The sequence below is a fragment of the Microtus ochrogaster genome, linkage group LG3 (genome assembly GCF_000317375.1).
Source record: "Microtus ochrogaster isolate Prairie Vole_2 linkage group LG3, MicOch1.0, whole genome shotgun sequence".
NCBI classification, from domain to species: domain Eukaryota; kingdom Metazoa; phylum Chordata; class Mammalia; order Rodentia; family Cricetidae; genus Microtus; species Microtus ochrogaster.
Window position 1 is genome coordinate 16,999,593 of NC_022029.1, and position 15,322 is coordinate 17,014,914.

The 15,322-nt window shown below is 52.4% G+C and overlaps 1 protein-coding gene across 1 annotated transcript in view; it reads left to right on the forward strand.

Annotated features, from left to right (window-relative positions):
• Positions 1–15,226, forward strand: part of Hs1bp3 (HCLS1 binding protein 3) — a 32,064-nt gene extending 16,838 nt beyond the window's left edge. The window contains exons 5-7 of the mRNA XM_005360579.3: positions 7,243–7,397; positions 8,619–8,742; positions 13,071–15,226. Coding sequence (XP_005360636.1) covers positions 7,243–7,397; positions 8,619–8,742; positions 13,071–13,326 — 535 coding nt within the window. The 3' untranslated portion in view covers positions 13,327–15,226. The remainder of the gene's footprint in view (positions 1–7,242; positions 7,398–8,618; positions 8,743–13,070) is intronic.
• The last annotated feature ends 96 nt before the right edge of the window (positions 15,227–15,322 follow it).

The following is a 15,322-nucleotide window of genomic DNA, read 5'->3' on the forward strand; positions in this document are numbered from 1 at the left end:
GGGGGAGGTTCCGGACTCTTCATAACCAGCTGATACGCTTCAGTGACCTGATGGGTTGTGTGTGTGGTGGGGGAGGTTCCGGACTCTTCATAACCGGCTGATACCACTACCTATGCCAAGCCTGGACTTCTCCAGGTTTTTGTTAGCTTGCTTGCTTGCTTATTCTTTGTGTCACGGTTTCTGTGTGTGCCCCTGGTTGTCCTGGAACTCTCTCTGTAGATCAGGCTGGCCTCGAACTCAGAGCTCTTATCTCCCTGCCTCTGCCTCCCAAGAGCTGGAACTAATGTTATGCACCAGCACTGCCTGGCTGACTTCTCTGTTTTTATCTGCTTGGATGCCGTGGGTGATGGACAGTCTTCAATGGTGGCAGCCCACTTCCTCAGTCATGCCAGTGGCTGACACTGGGGGATGCTGATGGGGACAGAGGAAGAGATCCTCAGATAAGAGAAAACAAAGGCTGCTTGTTCATTCTGCAGTAGGCGGGGTGGACCTGATCACCAGCACCTGCATTTGCCAGAGACTCAAGGCAGGCAGGCGGGCAGGAATGAGAAGCCTCACATTAGACGAAAGGGCTGGCAGGGTTGGACTGTCATTGGGTCTGTCAGCATGGGCACATAAAAGCAAGATGTCCTAGGTCTTAGGGAATCCATTAAGGGTGTGTGTTTGACCTGCTTTCTGTGACTGGTCCCAATAAATTGGAAGTGAAGGTGACAGACAACCTGGCAGGTATTGATCACACTTGGCCCCTGGGGACTGGCTGTTGTGGAGGCTGTTTGCTGGTTGGCTTCCTGGGCTGTCTGCTGCAGGTTCTGGCCAGAGTGTCTGTGTAAAGTGGCCCTTGTCTTCCTGTGCATATTCTATCTCTTGGAATAACTGCAGCGTGAGCAGGGCCGGATATTCATCTTAGGGTGAAGGATGGTCCCCTGCAGGTGACCCCACTTGGTATCCTGGTGGTACGTGGTGGGGACAAGACAGAAAAAATGAAATGGTGTCACCCATAATGTAAGAAGAGGGACTCACTGCTGAGGTCCTGGTCCCTGGGATAGGGGTTGACAATGGGAAACCTGGAGAGTTAGGCTGTTGCTTTTGTGAGGATGGCACTTGGCTCCATAGCAATGAGGGCTCTCCAGGGTAATTCTTCACCCCGGGCCTATCTCCTTAAGTTCATAATCATAAGCCAAATATCATAAAACAGCATCAAACCCCTGGCCTTGCCCAGTGCTAGCTGCATAGAGACTACAGAGGGTTTCCGTAGATCTCCCTACCATTTACCAACTTCAGAAAATGGGCTCAGAGACGGTGCTGCTGACCCAGGTGTGCCGAGTTGTCTCACCCCTCCCTGCACTTCCTGAGGCCTCCGCCTGTCACAGCTGCTGACCCCTGCTCGTCTTCTACCCAGTTCCTCCTGAAGCTCCCGTCTGTTCCATGAGGCTGCCCGACCCTCAGGGTAGATACCTCTCGTGGCAGTTGCTGCTCCATGGAGCCCCATGTAGAGCTGCTGCAGGTCAAGCTGGCCAGGGATGGAGTTCAGGAAGTCTTTACTAGGCTGGTGAGATGGCTCAAATAAACCCAGAACCCACATAAAGCCTAAAGTGCAGGGACGTGTTTAGAATCCTGGGGTGGGGTGGCGGAGACAGGCAGATCCCTGGGCTTCCCTGGCCCACTCACCTGTTCTATTTTCTGAGCTCCGGGCCAGCTAGAGATCCTGATTCCAAAACCACGATGGACAGTGCCAGGGAAGTGACAGCTGAACTTCCCTTTGGCCTCTGCTCACATGCACGGGTATGCACACACGTCCACCTGCACACACAGAAAAAGATTGTTTAGTGGCACCCTGAGATTGTTCTGCAATTGGAACAAACAGCCAAATTTAAGGTGAAGACATGAAAAATTCTTTATGGTAAAGCAGAAAATTTGCGTCATTGGAAAAGATGTTTGTTGCCGTATTTGGTGTGTCATCGCCCTGGCTTTGAAGGTGGTCTGTCTTGGCTGTGGGCTCCAGCCTTCTGTCCAGACCCAGGCGGGCTGGCTATGTCTGGAGACCCTCTCTGCTACTCCTTTGCTCGCCAGCCCAGGGCAGCTGGTGCCCATCACTGGTTGCTGTGGGAGGTGAATGAATCTGGAATGGCTCCACACGGCCCCTGGGTGGCCAGAGGGGAGGCTGCTCTCATGTGTCGATCACTGTCACAAGAAGGGCCTGAGCCACAGGGAGGGAGGCAGAACTCTGGAGCTGTCAGCAGCAGCTGCCGCATCTCCCTGCGCGTGCTACATGCCTGCCTCGAACATGGCCCGGCTGTGCATCTGTCTCCTGTCAGGCACGCAGCAGGAGAATCGGAGTCTGCACACGAGCATGAACATGCTTACACATGCTGCAGCCATGCAGGGGCCCCTCCCTACCTCTCACAGTCGGCGGGACAAGATGCCTCTTTATGTAGCCCTTGGGATCTGCACGGGTCCATCAGGAAGTCAGGGGCTGCCGACCCCACCCAGTCCCTGGTGATGAAAAGAGAATAAACCTTGTATCGGTCAGAAGCTTTGCCTCCTGTCAGTGCTGAGAGCGAACTGAGTGTCCGTGGACAGCTGGGTGGAGGTGTTGGCCTAAGGAAGCACAGGAGGAGGAACACTCAGAGCTCTAGCCACTCAAATCTCAGATGAAGTGATTGATCCCATCCATCTATCACTTAGGTTACAGATCTTTTAATGGTGTCATATAGCTAGCTCCCTCTGGCCCTTACGCTGGCCACGCCTGCCATTCCTGCCGCTTTGTTCCTCAGGCCAGACCGTGGTCTATGAGCAAAGTTCCATGAGGAACTGCTTTCCCCTCCCCCCACCATCACCTAGAGGGGTATATGTTCCTGGTTATGCAGAGTGACTGGCTTTCGGTCTGCTAGAGACACTCTTCTGACCTCAGCCCACCAGGTCAGCCACCCCGTTCCACTGACTCCACCCTCGGTGCTCCAGCTGTGGCAGACTGGGGTTTTCTATGTGGAATGACTGGTGCCTGTGGCTGGCTGCTCAGCTCACACCTCTGGGAACAGGCACCTATCTCGAGAATGTCTGTCCCATCACCTAACGCGGGCACCTTTGTGTGGGAGGAGCTTGGTGAGTGCGCTCCAAGGGAATGGACCAGCCGCTTGCAGCTGAAAGGCTGGCAGGGGGCATGGTTGGGATAGCAGTGATGGACTAGAGAAAGGCTTTGTAAAGATGAGCCCTGAGATTGATGCTGTGACCCTCACTCCCTGTCTCCTCCTGGGACAAGTAGAAAGAGTCTGAATTAGAGATGTGTTATAACTCTGCCTGCCTGCCTGCCTGTTTCTCCTTCCCTCCTATTCAGTCAGCTAATCTGTCCCCCTTCTATCTGATAACTATCCAGCTACAACAGAGGACAAATGCCTGCATGCGTGCCTGCCTGCCTGCCTTCGTCCTTCTAGTATTTACGGAACACCTTTCTGCAGTTTCCTGACCAATCAGACAAGACCTGGTGATTTCCAGGTCCCAAAGCTCCAGATCCCTTGATGTCTTGTCTTCCCATGGGAGAGCTGAAAAATCAGAGGCAGGGCAGCTCGGCGGGGTGGGGCAGAGTTCAGACAGTGCCTGACTCTGCGCTCCTGTGCTAAACATCTGCTTCTTTTCAGTTTAGCAAAAATCATAGGCATCATCAAGGAGGACAAAGATGTGACTCTTGTTTGAGAGGGAAACCTGCCCAGAAGGACAGTCTAGTGTCATTTGTGCTGTCGAGCCAGCCTGGGTAGGTGTAGGGAAATGGTTAGAAGTTCACCTGGCTTCCTGTGTGCCCTCTCTGCTTCCTGCTGATCTCGATCCATAGGGAACTTTGCCTCCCTGCCCTCTGAGCCTTTGGCTGGGTAGCCTGTGCGTTTGATCCGCAGAGAAGGTGGTTTCTGAGTTGGGAAGTCCAGGGCATAGAGGACAAAGCTACAGGAATGGCTGAGGAGCAGCCTCGGGCCTGCCTTCTTGGAACTGATGGGCCAGATGCTGGCATGCGCATAGATGGAGTTCTCTGCCTACCACCGCTGTGGTGCCTGCTGGGTCCAGGGCCAGGGACCAAGCAGACGATGTTAGCATAGGTGAGTAAGGGATATATTGATGATGGAACAGAGCCCACATTTCTCTTCCCATCCTCCAAGGCTGGTCCAGGGGATCCCAAACCCAACTGATGGTTCTATCCCACAGAGAAAGGCTCCCAGCTCCCAGGGACCTCCAGGCATTGGGCACAGGGAGTCTGAACTATGGTCCATCCTTGCTAGGACCATAGCCTCTGTTAGCATCCCCTATTAGGGGATAAGATGAAGGGAGCCGCCCCATGAGGAACAGCCAAGTCCACACTGCAGGGTCTGAGAGGAGCTGGAGCTTGGGCTTCCAGAGGATGCGCACTGTTAGGCTAGAGATGCTGGTTCCCTTCGCTCACCCCAGCGCCACAGGCAGAGCTTAGCACTTCATCCTGGTGGCCTGTGTTGATGGGCAAAGTACAGATACTAGAATAGGGACACAGATGCTGCCGTTGCCTTTGGAATGTGTCCCTTCCTCTCCTGAGGAGAGCAAGGTCAGTCTTATTCATGGGACATTTAAAGTAAGGAGCAAGAGCATGGGATCATAAGTAATAACCACCCTACAGGCAGCCCCAAAGTGTTCAGTCTGCTGTGTGGCCTCCACCAGACACTCGACTCTTCTGAACCATTGCTTCTCTGTCTGGCCAACGAGGCTGACCTGACAGGTGTAACCCAGAGCGCTGAGACTTCCAGATAAGCCCCTTCCTGGCTTCCACAGCTTCTCCGCTCTCATCTGTGACTGTAGGCTAGGCTGGTGTCTTAGTTACGATTTCTATCACTGTGATAAGACACTATGACCAACATCAACGTGGGGAGGGAAGGGTTTATTTCATCTTACAACTTGTGGTCTATCCATCATCCAGAGAAACCAGGGCAGGAACTCAAGGCAGGAACCTGGAGGTGGGAGCTGATGGGGAGGCTGTGGAGGAGTGTGCTGCTGCCATGGACCCAAGCTTGCTCTCTGTGGCTTGTTCATCCTGCTTTCGTATACAACCCAGGACCGCGTATACAACCCAGGACCGCCTGCCTTGTGGTGGTACCTCCCACAGTGAGCTGAGCCCTCCCATATCAGTCTTCGATTAAGAAGATGGCCGATGGATTTACCTACTAGTCAACTTGATGGAGGCATTTTCTCCACTAAAATTCCTTCTTCCCAGATGACCCTACCTTGTGTCCAATTGGCATAAAAACTAGCCAGCACATAGATCTAATAGTCAGGTCAGAGTCCCTGGCCTTGCAGCACCCAAAGACCTGCTACAATTTTTGGCAACGGGCAGCCTCTGTGCAGTTTGCCAGCATGAGCTCAGAGCTGACCTCACTGCAGTGGAACTGGCTGCCAGGCATTCAGGCGAAAGCAATCCCAGTTTCCAGTAAAAAAAAAAAAAAAAAAAAAAAAGAAGAAGAAGAAAAGAAAGAAAGAAAAACCTTGCTGTCTGCAGGAATCTTAAACCGGCTAATGTGGGCAGCAGCCCCCAGGCATGAGGTCAACTTGTTAAAATAAAACCAAGTTTCCGATGTGTTGGCAGTGTCACGAGGCAACCCAGATCATGTGATCTAGCTCCATGAAGGTTGCCTTGTCCACCTGGATCAAGAACTAAAACCGTGGCATACCCCAGAAGCCTCCCAGTGACTCCCAGTTTCCCGCTCCAAGTATCTCAGGGCAAGAGGGTATCAGTTAGTGAACAGGTGTAGCAGAACCAGGCTGGGTTGCTGCCAGAGGAACGTCACAGAGGAGTAGGCCGCTCTGGGGACCTGCGGCATTGGAAGGGCAGCAGGTGCGCTGTCGAGAGAAGTACATGTGTGGGAAACAAAGCCTTAGGCCGTGTGGTGGTTACTATTGTTGGCTCTTGACAGGATCTAGAATTAACTCGAAGACAAGCCTCTGGGCATGCCTGTGAAGGATTTTTCTCTATTGGACTAACTGAGGTTGGAAAACCGACCCTAAATACGGGCAACACCATTCTATGGCCTGGTGTCCCAGGCTTCATGAAAGGGACAAAGCTGAGCACTGACATTTATCTCTCTTGGCTTCCTGGCTATGGCTACAGTGTGATCAGCCATGTCATATTCCTGTCACCTGATTTTGCCACCATGGTGGACTGTACCCTCAAACCATAAATCCAAATAATCCCTGCCTTCCTGGAGTTGTTTTGTGTTGTGTTGTATTGTGTTGTTGTTAGGTATTTTGTGTAGACAGAGACTGTGCTTTTGTTTCCCAGCTGCCCAGACCCAAGTAATCACACAGAAACTATATTAATTACAATACGGTTTGGCTGATGGTGCAGGCGTATTTCTAGCTAGCTCTTTCATCTTAAATTAACCCATTTCTATTAGTCTATGTATTGCCACGTGGCTGTGGTTTTACCTCACATCTTGCTTCCCCGGCAGTGCCTGACCCTGCCTTCTTTCTCCCTGCATTAAATTTAGTTTTCCCACCTAGCTCTATTCTGCCCTGCCATAGGTCAAAGCAGCTTCTTTATTAACCAGTGGTAATAAAACATATTCATAGCATACAGCAGGAAATCCCACTTTAATTTTGTTATGGAAAGAAGAAAAGTCACTAACAGGCCTCTTCCCACCTTCTGGGCCCTGTCCCTTGAACTTTGAGCCACAGACCACATCTGCCCCATTTCCAAGTGGCCGGGAAGTCCAGCTTTCTGAGCTCAAGCCCCAGGAGACACCTCACAGGTACCCTCACCTTGAGAAGAGAAGCATGGTACCAGGCCCATGGTCACCTGAGTAGACCATCTGAGTTAGGAACTATCTAGCCATCAGTGACTAATCCAGATAGCCCCTCACTTCTCCCTACCCTTCCCAGTGCCCATCACACCTGAGCATAGATTGTGACTGCTTCAAGCAGTCAGTGACTCTCCACTCGATAGTCAGATTTTTGGCAAAGCTTATTCCTGGTACACGCTCACCCCCTATTCTTTTCATTGTCCTTCTCTTGGGTCAAGAGGACCTGTAGGTTGGAGATTTGAGGATCACTGAGGTTGCTCCTCCTGCTAAGATTGCTCTGGTTGGGCTGTCCCAGATCTTCCTGTGGTCCTCTGCTGACCCTCTCTTCTATGGCCCCTGGCATCCAGACAGTCCCAGCCGAGCTGAGAACCTGGGGTTGACTAGTGGGCCACACCTGTGCACTCATGAGACTCCTTACCTTGTGTTTTATTTCCAGCTCCAAGAAGCCCAAGAAACGCCCAGAAGTGGCCATAAGGCCCAAACCTTCACCTCGGCTCACCATCTTTGATGAGGAGGTGGATCCAGACACAGGGCTCTTTAGCCCAGGCAATAAGGCATCTCCCCAGAGACCTCTGGAGACCACACAGGACTGTAAGTACTGTTGTTGTTCCTGCTGTTGGCCTAGAGTTTGTTGACTGCCTGTGTCCCCGAGCAAGTGGTTCTCATCTTTGTCCTGTTTAGATGAAATACAGATTAGGTATGTAGAGATTTTATGCTGGCCAATTAGAACCTCATAACCAGTGTATGAATGTCCTATACAGGAAGAGAATGACTTTTTTTTTTTTTTTTTGGTTGCTTAAAGACATAGTTCCCTGGTTACCTCTGTAGTCACCTGGGCACTAGAACTGTTTAATGGAAAGAGGATCTGGCCCACCTTGGGCATGCATGCTACTCTGTAAAGTGTTTAATTTGAATGACTGCATGCCACTCCCATAGACTCTACTGCAAGGCATGGTGCAGGGTTCACAGGGAGGGCTCAGTGGCTTTGGGACTCCTCCACCTGTCTCTCTGAACCCTCCTCATGCCTGCCCAGGTTCTCTTCCCCAAGGAGAGAATCGATGGTAACTTTCTGATTCATCCCATGCCTGGTGAGCATCCACCAAGGGAAGGTCAATCTCGGACCCTAACCTTAAATCTCAGAGCCCACGGGGAGCTGGGGATACATAGATAGCATCACCCGAAAATGTAGCACAGCCACAAGTCTCTTTCAGGGTTGAGCAGAAACATGGGTTCCCATAGGACAGCAGGCATCCTGGGAGGGAGTGCAGTCATGGACCCTTTTCTAGCTAGCTTCACTGGGGAAAGATGCTTTCAAGAAGAGACATGATTGACACTCCCAAAGGATTGCCATGAGTGGCTCAGGTGGGAGAGGGTTGAGAAGACCTGGGCTTACCGAAGGTGGTCCTATCAACACTTAGTGTCTGTTGGCTGCCCCCGCTCCCCATTCATGACCTTGGCAAGATCTGTGGCTGGTGGCTGCCCTCAGCACCTGCTCATTTGTACCTCTGGGCAAGCTCAGGGGTCCAGTCCTGCTGGAACTTTGCAGGGGGGTCTGGTGCAATATCCTGAGAAGCCACTTACCCAAGAGAGAGCAGCCCTGGAGGGCTGGAACAGAGACAGGCCAGGTAGGCAGGCACCTACCCCACACCATACAGAGCCGGAAGAATCTCACCCTCTTGCCTACGGGGTCTCCCAACTCTCTGCTTTCTTTGCTCGCTCTCTTGAGTGCAATAGGAGGCTTAGCAGGCCTGTTGTCTGGTAGCCGAGGATAGACCAGCCCTTCTTTTTACCCTCTGCTCCTTCTTCCCACAGCCCTGAAGCTGTTTGACGACCCTGACCTTGGTGGTGCTGTCTCCCTGGGTGACCCTTTGCTGCTGCCAACTACCAGCGAGAGTGGAGGACCCACATCCAGGGATAGCTCCAAGGAGCTGTTCAGGTACTGTTGTCCCCAGAGACTTCAGTAGCTCTTACCCAAGTGAGAGAGTGTTTTCCTAGCTTCAGCCCACAAGGGAGGGATCCAGGCCTGGCCAAGTCCTGCAGCCATGGCCACTCATGGCTAAAAGGGAGCGAGGATTTGCTGGGGGAAGACTGTCAGCAACCAGGGCAGCCCCATTGGTTCCCCAGAGAATTACATTCCTTTCCTTTTCACACGTCCATTTTAATAGCTCCTTTAAGGTAATAGCATAACTAAATTATCTAATTCATGAGCAAGTGTAATGGGCATAAGTGGCTTGGGGAACAAATAAAACTGACCCTTGATATACTTCGTGTTCAGAGAGAGCAATGACCAGCCCTCCAGGAGGGTCCTATCAGAGGGCAGAGAATTTCAGGATTAATCTATTACCTGAAGGTTGATGTCAGATGTGAAAGAAATACTGTCTGTTTCCTTAGAGCTTGTAGGAGGTAATTTTATTTACCCTTCCCACGGCCCCTACAATGGGTGCTGTTCTCCACAATTACAGAAAATAGTGTAGGAAAGATCACCTGCCCAAGGCCACCACTCTTGTCAACCTAGGTAATCACCTCTCAGCTCCGGTGGAAGCCCTGACTGAGCTCTTGGAAAAGAAGGGCTGGGAGAAGTGCCTTCGTGCCTCAGGCTGTGGGGTCTCCCTGACTTCTTGTGCTACACCCTGCTTCCAGTTGCTTCCACTGTGGTGTCCCTACCTCACAATCCATGCACCCCCCAGGATGCAGCGTGCTTGGTGATATGCATGAAACTGAGCGGCCTCTTTCCAGGAGCAGTTTAGATAGCACTGAGGCCTGTGGTCCTTGGAGGCTGACATCCGCACCGCACCCCTCGTTAGCAGCCCCGGGCTATTACACAGCCCTCTAAGTGCCCGCCAAGCCTGAGTCACCTCGATGGCGTCTTGTATTTACACCTCTCAGAGGCCCCTGGCATCTGTTCACTAGCTCATCGTTCATCGTGTGTGCTAGCTCCTGACATCCTGCTGTCTGGGAGGAGCCAGGATCATAGTTATCCCATAGGGAGGAAACTGAGGCATGGGGCAGTCTGGCGGCCGGGTATATGCCAGAGGGGCAGCCCCACATACCATAAACCTTTACTTTCTTTCCATCCCACGTTCACTGTTCTTTGGGTGTCTCAAGGCGATTTCCACAGGATGCCGTGGCCAGTTGACATCTGCGTTAAGCAGGCTTATGCACAAGCAAACACTCACGCAGCATTTCATGGCCTTATTGGTCCCTGGGACCCTTCCTTTTCATTATGCCTCCCAGTCTTGCACAGCCCCCTGGGAATCACGGCTCAGAGAATGTGGGCTTTGCATCCCTGCCTTCATTAACAGACATCTGGTGGTGAAGAATTGGCTTCTTGGGAACAGGAGCCAGAATTTATTATTCTTTGTGCCTGCCTTGTTCCTGTTGAGGCAGTGACTGGACTCCCTTTGATGGTGGGCTTCCACTCCTCCGGCACTCTCTTAGCCACTTACCTCAGCTTCAGTTCCCCTGAGGCTGCAATGTCGGAGTTGTTGAGTGAACCAAGCAGAGTTCAAGAAACCTCTGTCCCAGGTCTCAAAGTCAATCTGTAGCTGAGTTCTGCCCTTCGTGGGGGCTTGGGAGGGAGGAGAGAGCTATGGCTCTGGGGCACAGAACACTTCAGGACATCATACCACCTGGGTCTGGAAGAGAGAGGAGCTGAACCTCCTGTTAGACCTGATCTGAGGGGCCCGTGTCACCATCCATACGCTAAGAGTGGAGATCCTGGCCATGCTTTGGCTGGCCATCCAGGGCACCCCTCCCAACCTTGGCAGACCCTGCTGTGACTTGCTCCAGAGAGTCGTGGCTATGCTTGAAATAGGTCTCAGGCCTTTAGCTGCTGTCCAGCTTTCCAACGAACTCTGAATATAGTTCTGCCCTTTTGAGCTTTTTGTGGGCACTCTTGATGTCCCCTCGAGGATGTAAGGAAGGCAGCTCAGGACCCAGTGAGTCAAGACACAGTGGCTGCCTGGAAAAAGCTAAAACACCTCACAGCAGAGACTGGCAGGAGCAGCCTTCCCGTGGATGAGAACACCTCCTTCCATCTCCCTACCGTGCCTGGTCTCTCTAGAAGCTGGCCACCCCGTTCCCTCTGTGCCTAGACTTTTTTTGCTCACTTCTCTGCCCCCCCCCCACCACCACCACCACAAGCAGGCTCTGAAAGCCATGATCACCCCAGAAAGCAGGCAGGGCAACCCAGAGCTCCCAAGCCACTGGTTCCTGACAGGCAGTTAGTTCTCCACACTGCTCTGTGTGCACTTGGGACTCTTTCAAACCTTGCAGGACCAGGGCATTGTTCAGACCTAATGCTCCTCTGTCCACTCCTGTCCCCCTCCCCCACCTCAGTCCTTACTAGGGTACTCTTGTTCCTCTGCAAGGTCATACCGCCCAGGGAAGACAGCCTCCCTCATACTGTTCTCAATCCTTTTGTTCCCAGCCTTTGCTCTCTGGCACCCCCTCTGCAGGATCCTGCCAAGTCATGTCAGGGCCACCTTTCTTCCTCCTTTCCATAGGAACCCTTCCCCATCTTCTCTAACCATCAGTGACTGCTTCTTGGTCCCTGTCATTATTCATATCCTCTCTGGTCAGTCGAGTGGGGGTGTCCTGCAGGAGGAGCGAGGCAGGGGCTCTCTTATAGCTGCTCCCTGCTCTGTTTAACATTCCATGACTGTCAGTCCAAGTCAGTGTGTGCAGTATGCCCTTAGATTTACTTAGCACTTCTAGGGTTGTTTTATTTGGTCCTTACAAAGGTCCCTGTGAGGTTAGAGGAGCACGAACCACCCCCTCCTCTACAGGTGAGAGAGCCTGAGAGGTGGAGTGGCCTGTGGCCACCTGCTGAGGCGCTGCTGGATCTGCTCAGGTCTGCTGTAAGCCCTAATGCTCCCCTCCCCTTCCTAGAGATGAGGAACCAGAAGGTGGAGAAGCTAAGTGGCCTCCCAGGTCCTCTGCTTTCCACAGCTGTGCCGAACTCACTTAGCCTGGCATGACTGAATGACACCTGTGGAGATAACTATCAGCACAGGGGACAGCCTCCCCCCCCAAGCTGGAGAAGGGACCTCTATGCAGGAGTTCCCAGGAAGGTGACCGCCCTCTAAAAAGCCAGCCTCCTGTGAGTCACCCTAGCCATGGAATCCAAGCCTCAGTAAAACGGGGTTTGTATCTATGTGCTCCCAGTATTTTGAGAGTGCATCAGACAAACTGAAGAGTGCAGAAGTGCCTGGCCTGCTGTGTCTATCACAGTACTGAGTGGGCTAAGGGGGCGGAAGGGGGGGATGTCAAGGGAGGTTTGTGTTGCACATCTGCTTCTGAGATCAAGTTCCTTACAACACGAGCTCCCCCAGGCTAAGAGCGGGTGAGCAGTGGACCGTCTGTACCCAAGCATGCTTTCTTCCTTGCCAGTCACTACTGAAGCATCAGTCCCGTCAGCCAGTGGACTGTGCCATCACCCAATCTTTCTGGAAATTTTTATGACATTACTTGTATGACTGCTTTGCCTACATTTCTATCTCTGCCCCACGTGTGCCGTGCTCTCAGAGGTCAGAAGACGGATTGGACTCCCTTAGACGGGAGTTACAGGTAGTTGTGAACCTCCCTGTGAGTGCTGAGGATATAACACCTGGGTGCTGAGTCGTTGCTCCAGACTCACATGACCCAATCCTGATGAGTCCTGGCTGAGTCCACTCCAGCCTCGGCTCTCTCTAGAACCCAGGTGACTCAGAGCTGTACCTCAGCCAGCAGACCCTGTCCCACAGCAGCTCAGCATCCATGTTTACTGCTCCTCTGGGTGGAGCTGATTTAGCTTCACGGTGTGCCTCCCAGGTGACTCACCACAACTACGACCTAGTGCCCTCTCAGTGAGCCACCCAGCTTCTCAGACTGGAAGTCCTCTCTATAAAACAGACACATGTATATCCTTCCTGGCAGTAGGGGTTTGAGAGAGTGATAATGATTCCCAAATGCTCAATGGAGGTCAGGAGTCTGTACCAGACAGCAGGCAGTTATTTCTAAAGGGCTGGGTACCCTGAAGACTCCAGCAGGCCTGAAGTCACCACCAAGGGTCTGCCTCTACCCTGGCTGCTGTGGAGGTGGAGGGTCAGAAAGACCTGCCCTTGGGCTTCTCCTCAGTGCTGGGTAGATGGTCCAGCAAGCAATACCTTGGCATGAGGCGAGCTGGGAGCTATCCCATGCCTATGTGGGGATGGTGTTACTCCAGGTTCTTATTCCTTTCATGGATATAGTTATATTCCAGGACTGCTCTCTTTGGTTCCCTAGAGTTGAAGAGGACCTGGACCAGATTCTTAACCTAGGATCTGAACCTAAACCCAAGCCCCAGACTAAGCCCAAGCCTCTAGTCCCAGCAAAGCCAGCACTGCCCAGAAAACCAACAGTGCCCGCCTCTGTGGGCCCATCAGAAACTGGGCCTGGACCACAGAAGCAGCAACAGATCCAAGCTATGGATGAAATGGACATCTTGCAGTATATCCAAGACCATGACACACTTACCCAAACCTCCCCCAGTCTCTTTTGACTTACCCCTTCCAACCTATACTGTGCCTGCAGCTGCATACCCTCCCGGGGAAGAGGCTGTATGTGAATGTGTGGATTCTACCTGCAAGGCAAGGACCACCAATGGAAGTGGAAGCCTGGACCCTTGGTCTCAGTACCACACTGTTCCTTTTCCTCCTGGGCTATGGGATGGACAAGGACTCTGCAGAAGAAGATTGGGGAGCATCATAGGAATCAAACTGCTTCATCCCAGCCCAGCTGATTGTAAAGAGGAGAAATGGTGTGAGCTTGCCTTGCTCAACAAGGGCCTGACCTCTAAGGTGGAATGAGATCAAAGGGCAATGTCCACCAGGGAAGGGACACCTACATACATGTATCTACTATCTCTGCCAGCTCAGTACAGGAAGGAAGGCTTACTGAACCTAGGTTGGGCTAAAGGGAGTACCTGTGCCAGGCCGCTCTGGACTCTCTACTTGTCTGCTGAGGCCCCAAGGCGTGATCAGAGCAGTAAGCCCAGTTGTCCAGACTGCCCTGACCCAAGTCCCTTCAGCATCTCTTTGTTCTTTAATTCTAAGAGGAAAACCTAGGCCCTGCCTTGCCTCCCTAGGGCATGGGGGGCTCCAGGACCCCAGGTCTTCCATTCCATTTCCCAGGAAGGGCCTGGCTAGCCCATGGCCCCTTTAATGCACCTGTTAACCACGTGGGTCATAGCATCTCCCAGAGCTTGACCCACGGGGTATGAGGTGCTGACACTTCTCCCCTAAGGCCTCTCTGCCCTCAGGATCTGAACGTGTTAGCTTTTCTCCAGTGGAGCCACCAGCTAAGGAGAAGGAGCTGTGCACCAGGCAACCCTGTGCCTGCCAGGAAATGGTGTCTCCTGGAGCAAATAATGTTGAAATATATTGTTTGCATTAGGAACTAGGTTCTTTTCTGGTTTTGTTTTTTTTTTTTTATGAAACACATTTTTTTTTTTTAAACAAAATGCAGCCTTTTTGTTCCTTGGCTCAGTTGAGCTTCACAGAGGCATTAGAAGGGCCAGGTTGGGTCCAAGAGTCACTGTCAGGAGCCCCCAACTGGCACCGTCCAATTGTCTGCTGCTGTCGGTGTTCGGGGTCCCCAGCTCCCTTACCTTGTAGTAAGACCTACAGGAGCAGGCTAGGAGTACCAGGTCTGACCTGTCTTGCGTCTTACCATGTCCCTTGTCAGCTGCCTCATTCTGAGCAGGGCCATCTGCCCAGGCTGAGTGGGAGGGCATAGATGATTCTAGGCTGAGGACCAGAGTATCCTCTGCCTTGCCAGACTGAGGGTCTCCCCAGAGCCTAGAATTGATCTAGATAGCCCCCACCCCACCTCTACTTCCCTTTCACCAGGAGGCCTTCACCCCTCTCATCACTTCATGCCCAGAACCCTGCCCAGTGCCCAAAAATCCCCTCAAGCCCTCCTCACTGACAGCAAAGGAAGCTTCAGGAGGTGGGAAGAGGCCACGTGACCCAGTCCTCTGCAGAGCCAGTCAACCATATCCTTAGACTCTTCTCCCTCTACATCATTCCTCTGTGCCTTGGCTACGAGCTGTCTACCTCTCTTTCACACACACACACACACACACACACACACACACACACACACACGTGCGCTCCTTGCACCCACTCTGGGGGATAGACGAAATAGGAGAAGTGGGTGTGTAGGGATTTGGATGACCATGGGCCAACTCCCAGCTGGCGTCCCTAACAGGACCTGACCTACCATTCTCCAGTGTGGTTTTGCCCACCAGGGAGGGATTTGTCTCCGTGGAGCTCTTGGGACACCCTGGCACGGGTGTTCTGCTCTACAGATAAGTTTCCCGTCATGACTTGTTTTGATCGCAGGTCTGTGACCTGAATAGCTAGTCTACATCTCCCAGTTACCCAGTAAAGTCTGTATGTGACAAAGCCAGAATTTTAGTGTTCTTTTTTTTCCATTGCCTGGGCTGATGGGAGAGAGGTGGTGGTGGTGGTGGTGGTGGTGGTGGTGGTGGTGGT